General features: G+C 35.4%; 1 protein-coding gene across 2 annotated transcripts in view; it reads left to right on the top strand.

The window, feature by feature from the left end:
• Positions 1 to 20,117, top strand: part of TYW5 (tRNA-yW synthesizing protein 5) — a 23,435-nt gene extending 3,318 nt beyond the window's left edge. Inside the window, exons 2-8 of one of the 2 annotated variants that reach the window (XM_023218281.2) lie at positions 3,423 to 3,577; positions 8,030 to 8,099; positions 11,429 to 11,473; positions 12,480 to 12,617; positions 15,013 to 15,100; positions 15,457 to 15,573; positions 18,133 to 20,117. In XM_023218281.2, coding sequence (XP_023074049.1) covers positions 3,423 to 3,577; positions 8,030 to 8,099; positions 11,429 to 11,473; positions 12,480 to 12,617; positions 15,013 to 15,100; positions 15,457 to 15,573; positions 18,133 to 18,389 — 870 coding nt within the window. In that variant the 3' untranslated portion in view covers positions 18,390 to 20,117. The remainder of the gene's footprint in view (positions 1 to 3,422; positions 3,578 to 8,029; positions 8,100 to 11,428; positions 11,474 to 12,479; positions 12,618 to 15,012; positions 15,101 to 15,456; positions 15,574 to 18,132) is intronic. The other variant, XM_023218288.2, reaches the window with a different exon arrangement.

Below are 20,117 nucleotides of genomic sequence, written 5' to 3'. Positions count from 1 at the left end.
TATTCTGGAGATATAGCTCCAAAAATGTGTAAATATTTACATAGTGTTGCTGTACTTGCAAATTATTGGAAATAACCTAAATGCCTATGCAGGCAAGAATAATTGAATAAATTATGGCCTATTTACACTGAGGTATACTAAGATGTATAAAAGAATAAAGGCGATATCTGAACTGATAGTGGTGATTTCTAGGATATATTTATGAAGTTTTTAAAAAGCACATAACAAAGGAGAATATACAGTAAGCTACTATCTATGTAAAAAAGGGAAGAGATAATGGAATATATGTTTTTAATCACTTTGCAAAAAAGAAATAAAGGAATGATAAGCCAAAAATTAACAAGATCGGTTATGCATAGGGGATGTGTGAGTATGAGATGGAAGAATGTGGATGGGGTGACTTTTGTATAGTTTTGATTTGGGTAATCATGTTAATGTTTTACATTCTAAAGTCATAATAATAAAATCAACAAGGATGGAAAAGTTATTTTTTAAAGCACCCTAATATAGAATATAAAAAGTAACACATGAACCTATTTAAGTGGGAGAGGGAGAAGTTATCCAAGTCACTTTTTTTAAACACAATACTTTAATTGTATGTCCGCAATCTAAGTCAGAAAGAACTGAAAACAAAATGAATTCTAGTTAGTACAGTAAGTCCTCATTTAACGTTCTCAGTAGGTTCTTGGAAGCTGCAGCTTTAAGGGAAATGACCTATAATGAAACCAGTTTTACCACAGGCTAATTGATAGAAACAAGTTATAAGTTCCAGTGGCATATTTCTGGTCACAAAAACATCACCAAACAATAAAGACCCAAAACATTTCTAATCTTAAACATTGAAGTAAATGTGAGCTACATGAACATTTAAGAAGGATTAATAAAAATAAATAATTACTCAATTTTTGGTGAATTGTTATGTGACAGTGGTCATAGTAGTGGTGGGTTAAATCAAGGAATAAATGTTTACAAATGGAAAATTGTAAGGAGCACCTCCTACCACTGAACAGTTCAAAACAAGTGTGGCAGGTTCACTGAGTGCTTTCATACTGACTTGTTTATTGTGCACTTGTATGATTATCATATGCTTTACAAATTTTTGTTTTACGTACTTTGTATTCACTTCTTCCTTCATTTTCCAACCTGCTTATTCCAGTTCAGGGTCACAGGTGGCCAGAGTCTATCCTGGCAGCTCAGGGCACAGGTAGGAACCAACCCTGGACAAGATACCATCTCATCTCAGGGCACACGCACACATACACGCGCGCGCGCACACACACACACACACATGCACTCATTCATGCTGGGACTATTTAGACATGCCAGTGAACCTAATGTGCACATCTTTGGGTTGCGGGAGGAAACCGGAGTACCCAGGGAAGACCCACAGAGATGTGAGGACAATGCAAAAACTGCTCAGACAGGGGCCCTGGCTAGGAATTGATTTTCTTTTTTTCCTCGTCTGTGTTACAACTTTATTTGAGGACCTGTTGTAGACATGTTTTTTTACAGTGGTGTGATCTAACAGTGGCAAAAGCAAAGTCTGTGAATTCTGGGATTTTGCAAGTCATTAAACATTGAGGATAATGGGAACTAGGTTTCCCACGGCTGAAAATGGGAGTTACAAATTCAGTAGATTATAATGAACCTTGAAATGTTTATGGCTCATACATACACCTGTTAGGTATATGTGTGTGTGTGCATGTATTATATATATATGGACATATATGGAGAGAGAGCTGAACAGAATAGGTATATGCATATATGGGGTGTATGTGTATATATATTTGTGGGATATACATAGACCCTCACATATATCCCAGCTCTGTCCACTCAGAAGAAACCAGAGCTACTTTAAGAAATGACTGATCACAAGGCTGGGCAGAGAAAGTATAAAAGATGTTGGGTTGTGTTGTTTTGCCATAATGTAAGGAAGTGCCCCGGTTAAAAAGTCACAAGCATCTTGAAGGGGCTTACTGGCCAAATCTGGAGTAACTTGGGTGTCAAAATTATACCACTAGATTATTACCCAGTGAATAAAATAATTCAATGGAGAAGTTAGAGCTCATTTTGATATTAGGATGCCAACTAATAAATGTAGAAGAAATGATGGAGTTTAGAAAAACCACTGTTTTTTGTACTCATTGTAGCAAAACATCGTGTGCTACCTGATGTGGCATGCTGAGAAGGCTACACCACTCCTTTTGTGGCACATTCCTTTTCCAAAATGTGTAACTTGAGTCTAATTATGAAGAAACTTCAGATAAACCCAAATTGAAGGGTTTTCTAAAAATAGCTGGCCTATACTATTCCAAAACGTCAAGGTCATAGAAGATAAAGAGGCTGACGATTAAACATTTCAGATTAAGAGACATAGCAACTGAATGCAATGTGACATCTCAGATTGAATTCTGGGTTAGGAAAAAACGCTAAAGGAAATCACTGGGACAATTAGCAAAATTTGAATATGGACTGTAGATTAGATAATAGTATTATGTCAGTGTTTTGCTTTTTGTTTTTTTGTGTGTGACGGAGTTTCACTCTGTTGCCCAGGCTGGAGTGCAGTGGCACGATCTCAGCTCACTGCAACCTCCGTCTCCTAGGTTCAAGCAATTCTTCCACCTCAGCCTCCCGAGTAGCTGGGATTACAGACATGCACCACACTTCATTTTTTTTTTTTTTTTAATTTTTATCTTTAGTAGAGATGGGATTTCACCATGTTGCCCAGGCTGGTCTCAAACTCCTGACCTCAAGCGATCCACCCTCGGCCTCCCAAAGTGTTGGGATTATAGGCGTGAGCTACTGCGCCCAGCCTACGTCAATGTTAAATATAATTTTGGTAATTATTCTGTGGTTATATAAGAGAATGTCTTTGTTCTCAGAAAATATACTTAAGTTTTTAGAGATAAGGACCATGGTGTAAGCAATTTAACCTTGAAATGGTTCCAGAAAAATTAAATTATGCTTAATTTAATTTCAGTTAATGATAATATGTCCTTCTCTTGACAGTAAGAACAAATCATAAAGCAAATGTGCAAAATGTTAACAGTTGGTGAATTGGGGTAAAGCGTTTACGGAAATTCTTTGTAGTGTTCTTAAAACTTTTTTATAAGTTTGAAATGACATCAAAATTAAAAGTTACAAAAATATTTGACTATAAAGTACAAATTTTAGTCATTATATATTGATCGTCTTGCAGTTTTGTTTTGTTTTTGTAATCTTAAAATTTTGTTCTAGATATTTCACATGGCCCCTCTTCTTGTTTTAGTGACAACATGAACTGTCAAAAGCTTTGAGGTCGAGCATCTTGGGAGCAAGAGTCAGATCTTACTTGTTTTTTGTCTGCCTGTTGCCAAATACAGCTCTTGATGTGTCGTTGGTTTTCATGAATTTTGTTGTTGTATTTCTTTCCCCACTTACAGAGAAAACCTCTTGTGTTGGAAGGGATTGATTTGGGGCCATGTACAAGCAAATGGACAGTGGATTACCTAAGCCAAGTTGGAGGGACGAAAGAAGTAAAAATTCATGTTGCTGCAGTTGCACAGATGGACTTCATTAGTAAGAACTTTGTATATAGGTATTTTCTTCTGAGGTTTACTCTGGGGATACAAATAACTTTTTTAAAACTTTTAAAATATTTTTGCATTATTATACAAAGACCATATGGCATTTCATCTTTTGGCTGGTTTGATGTAATCATGGAATAGCTTACTGATTTTTAAAGAGTGGTTTTTAAAAGACAAGAATTCTGAGTTTACATAATTATACAATGACAATTTTTTATTTTATTTTTTATTTTTTTTAGAGAGAGAGTTTTACTGGGCCACCCAGGCTGGAGTGCAGGTGCGTGATTTCGGCTCACTGCAACCTCTGCCTCCTGGGTTCAAGTGATACTCCTGCCTCAGCCTCCCGAGTAGCTGGGATTACAGGCATGTGCCACTATGCCCAGCTAACTTTTGTATTTTTAGTAGAGACAGGGTTTCACCATATTGGCTGGGCTGGTCTCAAACTCTTGGCCTCAAGTCATCCACCTGCCTCAGCCTCCCAAAGTGCTGGGATTACAGGCATGAGCCACCATGCCTGGCCAACAATTTTTTAAATAGGGTATATACCCAATACCTTCTGGAGTCATGGAAGGAAGAGAAAATTTCTGTAACTAGGGTTAGATTTCATACGAAGTTGGACGTGCCATACTCATTCAATGCTTAATTAGTTGATCCTATCACATTAGTAACTGTTATCTAGAATAGGAAATTCTAAAAGGCTCGTGTTTTCTTTTTCTGTCCTCTCCAGAAAACCAGGACAAGCTATGTTTGGTATAATATTTCATCATCTTAGATAACTTTTAAAAATCATACTTAATTTTCCCTTTTGATAAAATAGTTTTAAGTACCTTTAATTTCTCCCATGATTGTCATTTTATGCTGTGGAATTTCTTAAAAGTAAATAAGAAATAGTCAAAAGCTGCTGATTGTCTAAAGATGAAAGTTTTAAATGCTGTCATCTTGCAGATTTCATTTGCTATTCATTCCCATGAGTTTCATTTAAATTGTTAAATTAAAAACAAACAGCTTTCAAACTCTGAGCATGTGAAGTTCCCAGCAAATTCAGTCTATTGAAAAACCACGTAGTTCACAAGACTTCAATTTAGAGATGAGTTAAACAGAGCTTCTAATGTCCACAGCCATTCCTTTCTCATTAGTTTTCCAAGTTCATATAGCAACTGCCAAAGCATTGCTCAGTTTTTAATCCTTTGAATAGTCACCATAATGGTTTTAGTTATTAATAGTCCATGAATTGAATTTAATTGCCTTAAGTTTTTCCAAGTGTAGGAACTTTTCATTTTTTATCAAATTAAAAATGCCAGAACGATGAGTGTTTTTCAGCCGGCAGTTAATGATGTTTATTTTCCAGGGAGTCCAATGCCATAACAAATGAGTACTGAAACTTCATCTTGAATTGCCTTGATGTTTTGTCATGTCTTTTTAAACTTTTCAAAACTTGTTTTTGAAGCACATACATTATGTAATAGTTCCTATCGCAGCTTCCGCCAAGCCTTTCACTAGAGCTACTAAAAAGTTGCAAGATTATTTTTTTAGTGCAACAAAAAAAATAGGTTTAGTCATTTTTAGCATTTACCAGGCAGTAGGAAAGAAGGAATGCAACCAGGCCAAAGAGAGACTAGAAAGTAAGAAACCCTGCACACAAATATATATTATTATTATCACTTGAAATTGAGGTTGCTTTTATGCTTTATCAAACATTGGAAGAGTGATACATTAACAAGTATGAACTTTTACTTCTTTCTTCTTGGTAGCGCTCATTGTTCAGAGTCAGGAGAGTATGGACAAAAGAACCTTGTGTGGTGAAAGGATATTGTTGGCATTCTTCTGATCATAGATTTTTTTTTTTAAAAAGCCTCATCATGTAAGGTTTGCCACATCTTCCTGTCACATCCTGTAATTTCCTGTCATCATCTTGCTCTTGTTTATTGTACTCTCATCAGTTCTGATCTTGATTTTATAAAGCAGCCTTTTCCAAACGGGGAACAAGACAGTGAAGGGCTTTTTTCTTCTTTTTTAAAATGTTGATGACTACTTGCATGCTGCAGAAGGGTACATTGTCATTGTTGTTAACCCCACCATCTGTCCTTTGCTGAGCACTTATTATATTCCAGGTACTGTGCCAAGCCATCTAGGTTATATTACTCATTTCAACTGCAGAACAATCTGTGAGGCAGATATTTTTAATAATAATTTCACAGATGAGGAAAGAGAGGTTAAAAATATTAAGTAACTTCTCCAGGATCACATAGCTTGAAGTGATGGAACCCAAGGTGTTTACTCTAATTTCCCTGACTCCACGGAGCCCATGATTAAGCCTTCTTTGACACTACCTTCCTTACTGGTGCTGCCCGTCCAGACAAATGGCACTTTAATAACCAATGCCCTTCTTTTTGAAGCATGGATAGGATAGATTTTTAAAAAGCCAAAGAACTTCCCAATTTACATACCTAATTTCTCCCCCATCTGGGCTTAGTAGAAGCTATGACAGGTACCATTACCTAGGAGAGAAGGTTGCTGGTGGCATCCCAGTTCTGCTTTTCTGGGCTGAGCTACTCTGTCTGCTCTTTCAGGGTCACAATTCTGCTCTGTTTTTCTAAAAGTCTTGAAACACTTTTTTGTTCTCCCTAATAAGAAAGCTAAGCCTGGGTAAATGCAGCAATTATAGTAGTAGCTATGGTCCAGATAAACTTCCCCACTGGCCCAGACAAAGATGCTTTGAAGAATGAAAGCAAGAAGGAATGAAGGGTATATGGTGAGGTCAGAGATGGGAAACATTGAGTAGGAGAATGCCAAGTAAATTTGTTGATATTAGTCAGACACTATTTATAGTCAAAGAAATAGTACTCTGCATTGGTCTAAGTAGATGGCAGATCCCTCTTTTCTCTCCTGCAGTGCTCACTCTACATAATTACCAGCAGTGGCCTCAAGTTCAGATTGACATACAGAGCACCCACCAATCCATAACCTGGCTTCAGATTCCCTTACCTTTCTGCAGGAGGATATAAGGCAGGAAACGGCATTCTAGCAGGATAGTATCAGTGGAGTCTTTATACAAATCCAGGGACTGTTTTTTGACTCATCAAGTTACAGCTTAGTTGTAAGGGAATGAGACAATGGAGGTAGTATAGAAACACCTGAGCTTAGGTAAAACATATGGTCCACAGAAACCAGTAGCTTGAAACACCCCAGGAACTTAGCTTCTGCATTCCTCCAAGGACCATACTCAGGAGAGTTGCACTACACACAGGAAAGCCAAATCATCTGCTTCTGAACAAGTATTTGTAGTCCATTTATAGGCCACCTAGTACAAACATAATTCATCTATCGGGTTATTTTTACAATAAACAGTGTTACCTGATATCACAACTGACATTCCACATTTATCTTTAATTTTTTTGTATTGAGCGTAATTCATGGGTTCACACTGTGTTTGTGTTTACCCAGTATGTTTCTGGGAAAACAGTGCAAGGAGAAAGTAAGCTGGCCCAAGGTCATCTTCTCATAGAGAAGGAGAAAGTATTCAACCTTTTCTTTCAACTTTCTCAGTACAGAGTTCAAGTGGGAAGATATTTAGTAATAAGACTGAAAAGATTACAGCTTTTAATCACAAGTTTGGAGGCAGGAGTGTAGTGGGGGTAGCAGAGGAGAGGCTTTTGAGGACTCATTGTCTTGTTACCTATACCATATCATCTTCATTTACAGGGCAATACTTTTGATTCTAGAGAGTAAAGGGATAGATGCAATCTGGAGTAAGAATATCCTTCTGGCTTAAGAGTGTGATGTAAAGGAAACAAATTTTGCTTCCACAGTGTTCAGCCCTGTTCATCAGGATGGAAGGAGACAGGCATTTGGGCAGAAATTTTGAAGAATAAAAATTGGTCACTTCTCTGGAATTCTCCTTGAACTATTCCTCAGAAGCCTTAAAATGATAGAGGGTGGTGCAGCAGGATGAGAGCAGTGTTACTGGCTTCTGTGTTCTGTGATATGCCAAAAGGCAGGAATATGGGGGGTGGTTATCTTCATGGGACCATTTGTGTACTGTCTCTTCCAAAGTAACACTAGTAGTTTGCCCCACTTTTCACAAGATTTGTTTTGCCATGACACTTAAAAACAGGTAGCAATCAGAACCTGAAAGTCTGTATATTTACAAAGGTCATCAGATACCATGGAAACATTTTTCTGTCATAACTTGGAATAGAATATTGACCTATGGAAGGATCCATTTGTACCATAGATTTTGAAATCTTTAATTCCAAAATTTCAGACAACTTAGGTCAAGTAAACATACTGCTCAATAAGTTTTGAAAAGTTAGAATTTCACGTAATAGGTTATAATAAAAATTACAGATATTATAAAACAGGAAATTATATCCAACTCCAACAAGCCTTTATGTATAGTGATTAGATTCTTACTAGTTGATCTGTTATTATTAAGTCCAAGAATTCTTTTGTGTTTATTTCAGAACTTTACCTTTTGACCAGTTGGTCCAGAGGGCAGCTGAAGAGAAGCATAAAGAATTCTTTGTTTCAGAGGTAATTGCTTTTAACATTTTTAAAATAAGGCATTAATATCTATATACTAAATGGATTTCCTTATGAAGGAATAGTAGATACACAAGAGCTATAGCCTTCTCTGATAGACATTCATAAGATTTGGTTGGATGCATCATAGACTGTAGCTCTGCTATTTATTAGCTCTCAAACTTTGCCCAAATTATTTTTCTGTACTTCACTATACTCATCTGTGAAATGGGGGCAATAATAGTACCTATTTTATAAAGTGTTTGTGAGGATTAACTAAATAAAATCAGTAGAATACTTAGCAGTGCCTGATGTGTAGAAATTACTCATTAAATGTTAGCTATTAATGTTACATCCTTTTAAAATGCTTTGGTCTGATATGCCAACTTCAAATGCTAATGGAAAACTTCATTTTCGTATCTATTGACTATTAGACTGTTTCTGTATTCTTATTATCAATGAGATTTCTTTTGTGTATATTTGCTATAATATTTTTTCAGGATTAAATGTGGAAGAATTCTACTTAATTATAGTCTAGCTTTAAATAATTCAATTTAAATACCTTGAGATAAGGCATCAAGGCCTTGTATATAAATATGTTTTTAAAAATTTCCTGTGTTGGCCAGGCACAATGGCTCACGCCTGTAATCCCAGCACTTTGGGAGACCAAGGCGGGTGGATCACCTGAGATCGGGAGTTCGAGACCAGCCTGACAAATGTGGAGAAACCCTGTCTCTACTAAAAATACAAAATTAGCTGGGCGTGATGGCGTGTGCCTGTAATCCCAGCTACTTGGGAGACTGAGGCAGGCGAATCGCTTGAACCCGGGTGGCAGAGGTTGTGGTGAGCTAGATTGCGCTATTGCACTCCAGCCTGGGCAACAAGAGCGTTAATTGTCTCAAAAAAAAAAAAAAAAAAATTCACTGTGTTATTCAAAAGCACATTTTAAAAACAAATTGCTTTTTAAGCTTTAAATAAACCTGTTTTCTGCATTTGAGCCAGCTGGGCTGGGCAGTTTGGTTCCAAAAGGTGTTGCATTTTTACAGTCCTCTTGTCAGGTAATAGTTACACTAGATTACCGCCGCAATCCCCACAAACTCTGTAGGTCTGTGATTCTGTAGTATAACCAAAATATCTTTTTTAATTGATTCCATTAGCTACACCTGAGAACTGTTTTCTAACTTTATAGCCATGCTTTAAACATGTATATTCAGTTCCCCTTTGGTACTTTCCTGTCTAAGAGTAATCAGTGGTATAGATTTAAATAGCCATGAAATGTGAAGTAAAAGAAATAGACACATGGTAAAAGATTAAAGTCTAAAAATCATGGAAAGTATGTAAACAAGATCAACATGAACTGTCAGTTTGGTCCTCTAGGAAGCAGATGCTGAGATGGAATTAGGAGTGCAAAAGGCTTGTTAAATAGGAGAAATACCTGTGAAAGGAAATCGGGGAAAACAGGATTGGATAGGGGAAGCCATGAGCTGTAGATACAGATCTGACAGTCTCTGCTGACTCATTGGAACTCCTGAGCAGACTGCCTGTGAGAAAAGTCCTGCATTGGGTGGCAGTGTCTAGGTCTTTTAACAGCTTAAGTCACTGGTTGGGACTACCCCAAGAAGAGCATGATCTAGGTTCCAATCCTGAAGTGGACCTGAAGAAGTTAACAGCTGGTAGCTCTAAGCTAATCACACTCCTTGCAGTTAAGCAGTGAATTCTTTCTTGAAGGAATTTCTGAGCAGTGCACTTCTGTGTCTGCTGCATTAATTTTATTTTTTAAATCTTGAAATGTTAGAACTAGTAGAAAACCCTTAGAATTTTGAAGAACGTATTTCGAAACCTATTAGCCAGTAATTTATAGAATCTATGTGATGTGGTGCTAGCTAAAAATAGAAAAACACTGAGAGTTCAATTAAAACCTCAATCATCAATTTATGTCTTAAGATAAATATGAAGATCTTTTGAAGTTTATGTTATAATGCTCAGTGTTGGGTGAAAGAGGCAGAATTCTGAGTTTGGATTGTCCAAGTGCTTGACTTGGTATATCTCACTTCACTAACAGTGAATGTTTTATAATTCAAACAGTTCTCTACTTAGGTACTTGGTGAAGGATAAATGATAATTTTTGGCCGTGCACAGTGGCGCATGCCTATGATCCCAGCACTCTGGGAGGCCAAGGCAGGAGGCTCACTTGAGTCCAGGAGTTCGAGACCAACCTGGACAACATTGCGAGTCTCCTTCTCTACAAACAGTAAAAATAATTAGCTGAACGTCCCAGCTACTTGGGAGGCTGAGGCAGGAGGATTGCCTGAGCCCAGGAGGTTGAGGCTGCAGTGGGCGTGATCGCATCACCGCACTCCAGCCTGGGTGACAGAATGAGGCCCTATCTCAAAACAATTAATTAATTTTAAAAATTTAAATCATGATTTTTTTTAAATGATCAGTTTAAGTTTACTCAGTAAAATTATATTTTTCTAATTCATACAAGAGCTGAATCTTAAGCATTTGGCTTGAGAATTGATAGGCAGGGATAGGCTTAGCTTGATAAAATGCAGTGTTCTCAAGTTTAAAAAAATATATTATTAAAAGCATAAGGTATCTCTTACTGTACATTTGTATTATATTTACTAAGTATTAAGACACTATTAAAATAAGAGTCTAAATAATTTGGAATGTAAAGACTAAATCATTGTAGCTTTAGAGATGGTATGTATATGTGGCCTTTAGAATTTATTCTCCTTATTGTTTTTTGGATCCAGTCACTATCATCAGCAACATATTAAAGACATTTCTTCATATGGCCACCAGAGAGCATTAGTAGAAAGGGTAAGAGAATTGAATTTTTTTTTTTCTTTTTTGAAAAAAGGTCTTGCTCTGTCAGCCAAGCTGGAGTGTAGTATCAAGATCATAGCTCACTGCAGCCTCAGCCTCCCAAGTAGCTGGGACTACAGGCACGCACCACCATGCCCAGCTAATTTTTTGTATTTTTTTGTAGGTGGTGTCTCACTCCGTTGTCCAGTCTGGTCTTGAGCTCTTGGACTTAAGCAGTCTTCCTGCCCTGGCCTCCCAGAGTGCTAGGATTACAGTTGTGACCCCTCACGCCCAGCAATAATTGAACTTTTTAGAAAACTACTTAACTGGGTCAGATTTTAAGACTTGTTTCCTTCTTTACTTCCTAATATTTTTGAAGTGAAGGTGTTTTACTTTTTCCATAGTTCTCAGTACATAATTTTTTTTTACTTTTAATTATTATGAATACATGATAGCTGTACGTATCCTAGCATTTTTACATTTAAAAAAGTAAAATATTGCTGATGTTATTTTTCTTTGGGATGTTTAAGGATGAGAAATACTACTTACGGTCACTTGGAGAAGACCCTAGAAAGGTAAGAATTCTAAATGTAAAACAATTCCCTAAAGTCTAAATGGTCGTATATATGTTAACTGGCAACACTGTAATTTTTATACTTACTGCCTGACATATTCCCTGTTCTGTCCTTTTCCATTCTTTTCCCAGTGATTTGTGCCCCTGAATAAGAAGTAAGATGATTAAAAATTGATTACTTAGTATTCAGGTAGGCCTGTAGAATCTTAGTGTTTTTAGTTATCTAATCTCTATAAAATAAGAAATCTCTTCTACTGTATATTTTATATGTGGCGACTCAGTTAATAAAATATTAATTTGAAATAATTAGTAGAATCTGAATAGTTCATTGTATAAGTTTTAACATGTATTCAGAGTCAAATTAGTATGGCTGCCATATTAAGGAGTAGTCCCTAAAATGATCAAATAAGATTATTTTTTCCATTTATGTCACCATTTAGTTGTTTACTCTCTCTTTTAGTCCCCTCCCTCAGTAGAATTCACAGGTTTTATGTAGGTGATGATTAGTAATGTTAGTTCAAGGTGTTGACTCCTGAATATTAGAGTGAATGACAATTGTGTAATTCTTGCTTAAAGTAGAAAGAACCTTTCTATTATTGAAGCATATTGAGCTTAACAGTAGTGATACTATTAAATCTGCAATCTTGTTACACAGCCTGGTATTTCTTCATTTGAAAGATCATATATTGGCCAGGCAAGGCAGCCTCATGCCTGTAATCCCAGCACTTTGGGAGGCTGAGGCAGGTGGATCACCTGGGGTCAGGAGTTCGAAACCAGCCTGGCCAACATGGGAAATCCCATTTCCACTAAAAATACAAAAATTAGCTGGGCGTGGTGGGAGGTGCCTATAATCTCAGCTACTTGGAGAGAGAGTGAGAGAGATCCTGTATTGGCACATGGTCACATCATAGTATTTTAAAGCAGTGAACAAAGTTTGCTTGCCCCAGTCTGCCTTAATATCATAGGGTCTAAGCTGATGTTTTCTTTTTATGTTTCTGTAAATGCAGGATGTTGCAGATATCAGAAAGCAGTTTCCTTTGTTGAAAGGAGATATTAAGTTTCCAGAATTCTTCAAAGAGGAACAATTCTTTTCCAGTGTTTTTCGAATTAGTTCACCAGGATTACAACTATGGACTCATTATGATGTATGCTACATAAATGAGAAATTTAAAGCTACAATAGATCTTTTGCATTATAGCTTTAACAGTCAGTTTCAGCTTCCTATAGGTTATCCTAAAGATCTGTGTAATTCACTGAAACATGACTTTTGAAAATAGGTGCTGTGCATAGCAGTGATAGAGGAATGAATTATTTTGCTAATGGCAAAAGAATTGGTTCCTCACATTTGTATTTCCCTGTGGTCCTATTCTTGATTCATCATCATATACATACCAGGTTTTATGAAGTGATTTTTTTTTCCATGTGAAAAATGGCCACCAGATAATGGGGGACACTGTATTGGAAAAAGCCATAAGCTTGTAGTATGAGGAGGTATAAATGATACACATGACTCTGGCCACCCAGAGATCCATAACTCTCTGGGTCATCCAGAGTTATGTTATTCAGGAAAAAGGCCGAAGCTTGTTGAGTCATTACCAATTGTAAGAATTTGGGGATGTCTGAAGATCTTAGGATATATATATATATATATATATATGCCTTGAGAATGTCAAATATCTACTGTATTTGTAGCAAAAATGTGTACAATATTGATATTGATCGGCCGGGCACGGTGGCTCATGCCTGTAATTCCATCACTTTGGGAGACCGAGGCGGGCAGATCACGAGGTCAGATCGAGACCATCCTGGCTAACACTGTGAAACCCCGTCTCTACTAAAAATGTAAAAAATTAGCTGGGCGAGGTGGCGGGCACCTGTGGTCCCACTTACTCCAGAGGCTGAGGCAGGAGAATGGTGTGAATCCAGGAGGTGGAGCTTGCAGTGAGCCGATGGCGCCATTGCACTCCAGCCTGGGCGACAGAGTGAGACTCTGTCTCAAAAAAAAAAAAAAATTTGATCTTGATTATTTGTGGTGTTATTTTGTTTGCTTAAGTTTATGTACACATCTATAAGCATTTTAAAAATATTAAAAATACTAGTATGGTATATGGTTTGGTGTTGGGAAGTAGAGAAACTTAAGGAAGGTAAAGGAATATCTAACAAGTTTCCAAAGAAAAAAAATTTTTAAGTTATAAATCACACTATAACATTTTATACATGTGTTTTATCATTGAGACCCTCTTGGGAGGATTTTACCATAGTCAGTAAATCTGTAATTAAATGAAAGAGACATAAACTCTTAGCATATTTTGCAGTTTTATATGAATAATGTGAGAAAATCATGTGGTAATACATTTTAACTATATTCTATGATGATGATGATGATGATGATGATGATTATGATGATTGTTGTTTTTTGAGACAGAGTCTTGCTCTTTCACCCAGGCTGGAGTGCAGTGGCACGATCCCAGCTCACTGCAACCAGTCCCTCGCAGGTTCAAGCGATTCTCGTATCTCAGCTACCTGGATAGCTAGGATTACAGGCATGCACAACCACACCCGGCTAATTTTTTTTATTTTTAGTATAGATGGGGTTTTGCGATGTTGGCCAGGCTGGTCTCGAACTCCTGACTTCAAGTGATCCGCCCACCTCGACCTCCCAAAGTACTAGGATTACAGGCGTGAGCCACCACACCCAGCCTCTATGATTATGTTTTAAATTTTGAGTAGTATCCTTTTACATACATTATAATAGAATGTAATATATAAAGCTTTTATTATAAAATTAAGTCAGAGGAACACTAAGTAAAGGGTTAGTACTAAAAGGAAGAATGTTTAGGTAGAAGTAAAAAATCATGAATATATCTTGCTTAGTGTTTATCTTAAATCCTTAGCTGAGAATTATGTGGCTCTGCCTTTAACATTTTTTCACAATCTATACCAAGAAAGTATACCATTACATTCATGGGAAAAGATTGCTCCAATAATAAATATATATTAAGAAAATCTGTCATAAATCATACTGTTTACAGAAAACTGTGAGATTATATTCCTATAGAAATAATTTGAAAATCAAGATACCTATAATAAAATTATGGATGAACATATGTAGAGTGTAGCAGTGGTTACAGCAGTACCTTGTATTTTCCTAGCATCTGATTTTTCTAAGTGCTTTTACTCTGTTGTCTAATTTTGGGCTTATAGCATTGCTTAACAGATAGTAAATATTCACTAAGGGGAGCCTTAAATAGGCTTAACTATGCTGTCAGTTAATGGTGAGGCAAAGGCAAATAGTTTTCTGACTCCACATTTTCTAATTTGCCAAGTCTTCCCATTTTAGGGCAGTACTCCAGAAATGTCTTTAAGGCCCAGTTGTTTATAGAATACCAATGTTTTTATTGTTAGGTAACTGTAAGAGTTAAGTAAAGTAAGTCAAGTCTCATTAAAGGATCGGGTTTGCAGTTAAAGTTTAGAATGCCATTGGTTCTATTTATTTGAATTTTAGATAATGATTACCCATAAGCTTTTATTGGTTTTCAGGTAATGGATAATTTGTTAATACAAGTGACAGGAAAAAAGCGTGTTGTACTCTTCAGTCCTCGAGATGCCCAGTATTTATATTTAAAAGGTATGGGATTTTTCTTTAAGTTTATATTTCTGAAGTCTATTCAGTTACTCTTTTTGAGAAATCTCGTTTCTTATAGGAAAAGAACACTTTAGGACTTAATCGTAATTGTATTTGTGTATATATGTAATAACAGGTTCAAATTTGATATCTTAATTATATTACATGGGTATCGTCATCAGAATTAAAGAGTGAGTCACTGAAAATTGTCTTAGGTGTCAGTAGCATAGTAATTCTCAGTGTGGATACAGTAAGTAACTGGATAGAAAAGAATAAATTTTCAAATTTATATTTGTGATTACTTTTTTTAAAATGCTAACTTTGCTGAATCTGTATTATCCCTTTTTGGAATTTTTTAGGTACTAAATCAGAAGTACTGAATATAGATAACCCAGACTTGGCTAAATATCCACTTTTTTCCAAGGCTAGAAGATATGAATGTTCCCTTGAAGCTGGTGATGTATTATTCATTCCTGGTAAGATTTCTAGACCTCACTAATGTGCTATTTATAAAATGTGTACTCTGTCACTCATCCTTCATGTGATTTTTTTTTTTTTTTTTTTTTTTTAGTACAAACATATATTTGTTATATGTATCTGGTCCTATACGAGATGATTTTTAGACAAAACTCTGTGTGTGTGTGTGTGTTTAAAGCAGGCCTAGGCAAACTTACAAAACAGTCCTTGCACTTTTGGCCTGTAAATTAACAGGTCTTGCACTTTTGGCCTCAAGCAATCCTCCCACCTTAGCCTCCCAAAGTTCAAGGTGGGAGGATTGCTTGAGGCCAAAAGTGCAAGACCAGCACGGGCAACATAGTGAGACCCTGTCTCTACAAATATAAATAAATAAATTTAGTCAGGCATGGTGGTGTGCATCTGTAAGTCCCAGCTGCTCGGGAGGCTGAGGCAGAAGGATCTCTTGGGCCCAGGAGGTTGAGGTTGAAGAGGTTGATGCCATGGCATCATGGAATCACTGTACTCCACCTGAGCAACAGAACAAGACCCTGTGTCTAAATAAACTAAATTAACAGTCTTGCTTTCAAGGGCAACCTATAAAAATAATACTATACTCTAAACTATTTTACTAAGTGACATCAAGACAGACACTTTTTTTATGGCTTTTATTTTTTTTTATTATTATTTTCCAAGTAAGACACTTTATATCTGGGAAAAGATTATACTGGTTGGTTTTTAAAATTTTTTTTAATATTATTATTATACTCTATTTTATTAAATGACATCAAGTAAGACACTTTATATCTGGGAAAAGATTATACTGATTGGTTTTGTAAATTATTTTATTTTTAAAATATTTCTGTATTTTAGAACTTTGTCACTTATTTACCAAAAAAAATGATAAATATCTTTCAAGGCCAAACCAGATGAAAGATTTCATTAAATATTAAAATGTTATAATCTCAACACCTGTAGTATCATTTGTGTACATTATTTTTCTATACAGTCTGGATTTGTGTCACTTAATTTCTTTGTTCAATTAATAGGCATTAGTTTGAAAGTCCATAAAGTTCAACACAACAAGGTAATTAACATCTGTAATTAGTACTTAAAAGTGAACTCTTGAAGATTGTAAAAGTCAAAATTAAAGGGATATGTTAATAAATTCTATTTATAATTATAGTTCTATATTTAAATTAATATATTAAGAATCATTAATACTTCTTTTCATTGATAAAAATAATATTAATAAAGATAGATATTTGATTATTTCATTTGGGACTAGATAAATTCCTTGAAGACAAAGAACTATGTTTTGTTCATCTTTGTTTTCCCCAAAATGGCCTGATATAATGGCTTTCATATAATCATTTATAAAAATTTGGTTGACTTTTTATTCTTATTTTCATTGAAAGCAACCCATGTATTAGTCTTCAAATCCATTGCCATCTTTTAAATTTACATTTTTGGTTTTTGTATCTTGGGAGTATGATTAAGGTCTATGTAGTTTTCCCTTATTCTTCATACAATTGTTTTAAGAAAAAAAAAAATAGAAATACTGAACATTTGCATATATTTTTAAACAAAAGCAAAATTCCCATCTTTGGGTTTAAATTCAACTGAATGGTTAGCATTTTCTTCCTATTATATTGAATAAGGGAAAAAAAGGATTCTGAAAGAAAGTGTAGTTAAGATTAAAACCATGTTTGAAAATTAGTTTTCCAAATCAAAATATGTTAAGCTTTTGTTTTTCCTTAAACACTCTTAGAATAAGTTTCTAAAATTTAAATCTCCCTTTCACAGGATTAAAAGGGTTTTTCCGTGATTAGTATTCCATCTTTGTTATATCGTGGTATTGCTTTAGTATTCCTCTAGCACCTATATTCTGAAAATGTTTAGATTCAATTGAAAATAAAGAAGTAAACTTCCCAGTAAAAGGAAAAAAATTAATTAGGTATATAATAAAGTTTACTCATCATTTCCACCACCAAAATATTTGCTATAGTGTTGTATACTATTTATAAAGGAGCTGAAAGAAATGTAAGACGATTATAATTGCATTCAAAATATAAAACGAGGAGGCTATAATGAATACGAATGTAAGCAAGTTAGAAAACCAAATTGCAGCTTGAACAGGAAGTCTTTAGGGACAAAAGTATTATAATGAATCAGAAAAGGTCAAAGATACTCCTCAAGTAATTGAAATGTTCTGTGTACCAAAAAATAAACACTTTGATGTGGTTCCATGACTCAGGAAGTATAAACAAGTAAAACACAGCCCTAGATTAGAGAACTGCAAAACAAATATATCTTTATTATGTCTTTCAAGTTTAAAGGAAAAATTGCTATTTCTAAAGGTTTTAAAAGTAAGGGTTGTGCTATTGACACTTTAAATTTGTTGGCAATTCATAAAAGTTAAAATGATTCTGTTAAAAGCCTGGAGTGTGCTAACGAAGGGATCTGGTTACAAGAATTATTTCTTACATTGGCTATATGCAATTCGTGATATTTCACTGACATTTTGGGTTTTTTTTTAACTGTAGGTTTTATTTTTAACTTGTTTTTTAAACTTTCTCCAGCTTTATGGTTCCATAATGTAATTTCTGAAGAGTTTGGAGTGGGAGTGAATATCTTTTGGAAGCACCTTCCATCTGAATGCTATGATAAGACAGATACCTATGGAAACAAAGATCCTACAGCAGCATCAAGAGCTGTACAAATTTTGGACAGAGCCTTGAAAACACTGGCCGAATTACCAGAGGAATATAGGGACTTCTATGCACGACGAATGGTCCTACACATTCAAGACAAAGCCTACAGCAAGAACTCTGAGTAAATAATGAAGTGAATGCAATGTACATCAACACTTTAGTAAGGTATAATAATATAAATTGTTCTGTTAAGAAAGATACATCAGATTTACAGATTATATAAGTATGAAGGGGTGTTTGTGTGCATTCTACTTGATATAGATTGTTATAATTAAAGAATGCTGTGCTTGGACCACTATTTAACATTCAGATGCTGACCACTAAAAGTTCAACTTAAAATGACTTAAAAACAGTAAGAAAATATATTGAATCACAATACATGAAATCTATTGACAGAATGGGCTGCAGTGTTTCTGATCCAGTGATTCAGTAATGTCATCAAGAACCTTGAGAGCCCGTCTCCACACCCTACCCCCTTTTCAACCACAACATTGGCATCATCCTAAGGCTGGCTACCCTCGTGGTCATGGGATGATTGCCAGTAGCAGTTGGAGCCTTGTGCATCTTCATTTACATGCAGCGGAAGAGTCAGGCTGGATTCCAGGGGCCCCGTCCTAATATGAGAAAGCTTTCCCAGAATTCATTTTCCATATCCTTAGGTCTCATTGCTCTAAAGTAACTTAGACCTGTCCATCCCTAAGCCAGTCACTGGCAAAGAGTTTGGAATAACCTTTATGGCAGTCAGGTCCACTGGAGCTGAGAGTAGAAGTGGAGGCCACATAAGGGATATATGGGGGCAGAAAGGATAGTTTTTTTAAAAATCTTGGTTCTGATAGGAAAAACGTGAGCAACCAACAATATTTATTACATTTGCCTAGAAGCAGAATTTTTTGAGGAACTTCAAAAAAATGTACAGATACTTAGTACTGATTCATGTTTGGGATTTGGTATAGGAACTAAGTAGACCTCACAGGGTGTTTTGATGCATAATCAGAGCTGAGATCAACTGCACTTGATGATAGTGACTTGGATTATTAGTTTTGTGATTAGTCCAAAACAAATGTTTAATCTGATCTTGACTTTTCTTGCCACCCAATGTGTCAGGTCTGTCTTTTTTTTGATTTTTGAATGTTAGAAAATAAATGTTTTAATTTATACCTATGTCTAAACCTTAGCCTAATTAAAGATTTCCCAACTTTTTTCTCCACTTATCCCTTTTTTAAAAGAAAAAATTACTTAAAGAATGAATAAATGAGATCATAAAGTATTGTCATTGAAGACAGTGAGCCATTGTTTGTGGATCTCTGCTTTTCTTTGTTTTGTACTTAGTAATTATATTGCAGTGTCATTGAAGACCAGATAATCTTCGCTGAACATAAACGTGTTCATCTAAAGCAATCTCTTAGTACATCAATTTGATGCATTTTAATTAGAGAAAATCATTTTCTCTATTGAAGAGAATCCATCCACTCATGTCCTATAAATTATAGTTAATAAGAAAGGAAAAGCATATAAAACATTCTGAATTTCCTAGGTGTCTTTGGAAACAGGTTAAGTTACTCAGGTGAATAAAAGTGAAAAAAGTCTTGTCAGAAAAGGAATGATTATATTAGTCAAATTTAATTACCAGATTTTGATCTTCATTACTTTAAGCAAAGCAAAGAACTTCTTTAATGATCCCTTGTCCTTCAGTAAGGAAAAAGACAAAACTCTCCTTAGTTTACACAATATTTATGGTTTTTAATAAATCTTGTTTTTTTCTTAACCAGCAAGATAATTGATACAAAGTATAAATCCAGAGTCATGTAGAAAACTTGGAAGTATCAATAAAACAGATTACAGTTTGTGCACTG

This window comes from Piliocolobus tephrosceles, chromosome 11, assembly GCF_002776525.5.
Source record: "Piliocolobus tephrosceles isolate RC106 chromosome 11, ASM277652v3, whole genome shotgun sequence".
Lineage (NCBI taxonomy): Eukaryota > Metazoa > Chordata > Mammalia > Primates > Cercopithecidae > Piliocolobus > Piliocolobus tephrosceles.
The sequence above is the reverse complement of the archived record's forward strand: the minus strand, read 5'-3'. Positions and strand labels throughout refer to the sequence as shown.